This window comes from Penaeus monodon, chromosome 15, assembly GCF_015228065.2.
Source record: "Penaeus monodon isolate SGIC_2016 chromosome 15, NSTDA_Pmon_1, whole genome shotgun sequence".
Classification (NCBI taxonomy): domain Eukaryota; kingdom Metazoa; phylum Arthropoda; class Malacostraca; order Decapoda; family Penaeidae; genus Penaeus; species Penaeus monodon.
In genome coordinates, this window is record NC_051400.1 from 38,226,728 (window position 1) to 38,227,788 (window position 1,061).

At 46.9% G+C, this 1,061-nt stretch overlaps 1 protein-coding gene across 1 annotated transcript in view; it reads left to right on the forward strand.

The window, feature by feature from the left end:
• The first annotated feature begins 668 nt into the window (after nt 1-668).
• LOC119582171 (cilia- and flagella-associated protein 57-like) overlaps nt 669-1,061 on the forward strand; it is an 844-nt gene continuing 451 nt past the window's right edge. Inside the window, exon 1 of the mRNA XM_037930408.1 lies at nt 669-875. Within this exon, the coding sequence (XP_037786336.1) occupies nt 673-875 (203 nt within the window). The 5' untranslated portion in view covers nt 669-672. The remainder of the gene's footprint in view (nt 876-1,061) is intronic.

Sequence of the window (1,061 nt, forward strand, 5' to 3'; positions counted from 1 at the left end):
AACTCGTGTATATTGTCTTAATTGCCTGTTTTACAGTTTTTGGCCTTATACTTTTCCTTCCTTTTCTTCTTTTCTCTCATATCATCCCTCTTATCCTTCCTCCCTTCCCTTTCTCTTATTCTGTCTTTTCCTCACTTCCTTTCCATCCTTTCCCATCCTTTTATTCTCACTCTTTTTATCCCTCTTCTTTCTCCTCTTCCTCTTACTCAATTCATCCCTGCTTTTTTTTTTTTGCTTTTTTTGTCTCATATTACACTTCTCCGTCTCCATCTTCTCACTTTCTCTACCCTCATTCTCTTTCTTTTCTTTCTTCTACCATTCTCTCACTCATCCTTTGCTCCTTCTCTCTCATTTCATCACTTCTCTCCTTCCCCCTTTTCCCTCTCTCTTTTTCACCCTCTTCCCTTCCTCCTCTTTCTTTCTCCCAAGTTATCCCTCCTCTCCTTCCTCCTTCTCCCCTCTCTTTCCCACTTTCCCATTATCACCTTTCATCCCTCCTCTTTCCTCCTTCCCCCCTCTCTTCCCCCCTTTCCCCTTCCCCCCATTTCATCCCTCCTCTTCTCCCTCCTTCCCTCCTCTCTTCCCCCCTTTCCCATTCTCCCCTCTCTTCCCCCTTTTCCCCTTCCTCCCCATTTCATCCCTCCTCTTCTCCCTCCTTCGTCCAGCACCAAAATGGGCGTCCCTCTCGTCGAACCCGAGTACGTCTTCGGGCTCAGGGGCGGCGTGACGGAGAGCGTCGTGCACGTGGACACGGACACGGTGGCGTATCCTGCGGGGTCCTACCTGGTCCTCCACGACACGGCCAAGCAGCAGCAGCACTTCGTCAGTCTCACGGAGGAAGCCACTCCGACCGCCTTGGCTATATCGCCCAAGAGGTTGGGACTTGGAACCGGTGTTGTTGAGCTTGATGTTGTGGGGTTTTATTTTTATATTTTTTTCGAATTTTGTGGGTGGTCTTTGAATATTTCGGTTTACAGAACTAAATCTTTTTTTTGTTTTTGTTTTTGCCTTGTGGCACATGCTGATTAATATATGAATATTTTTCTTTCCTTCGTTCCATT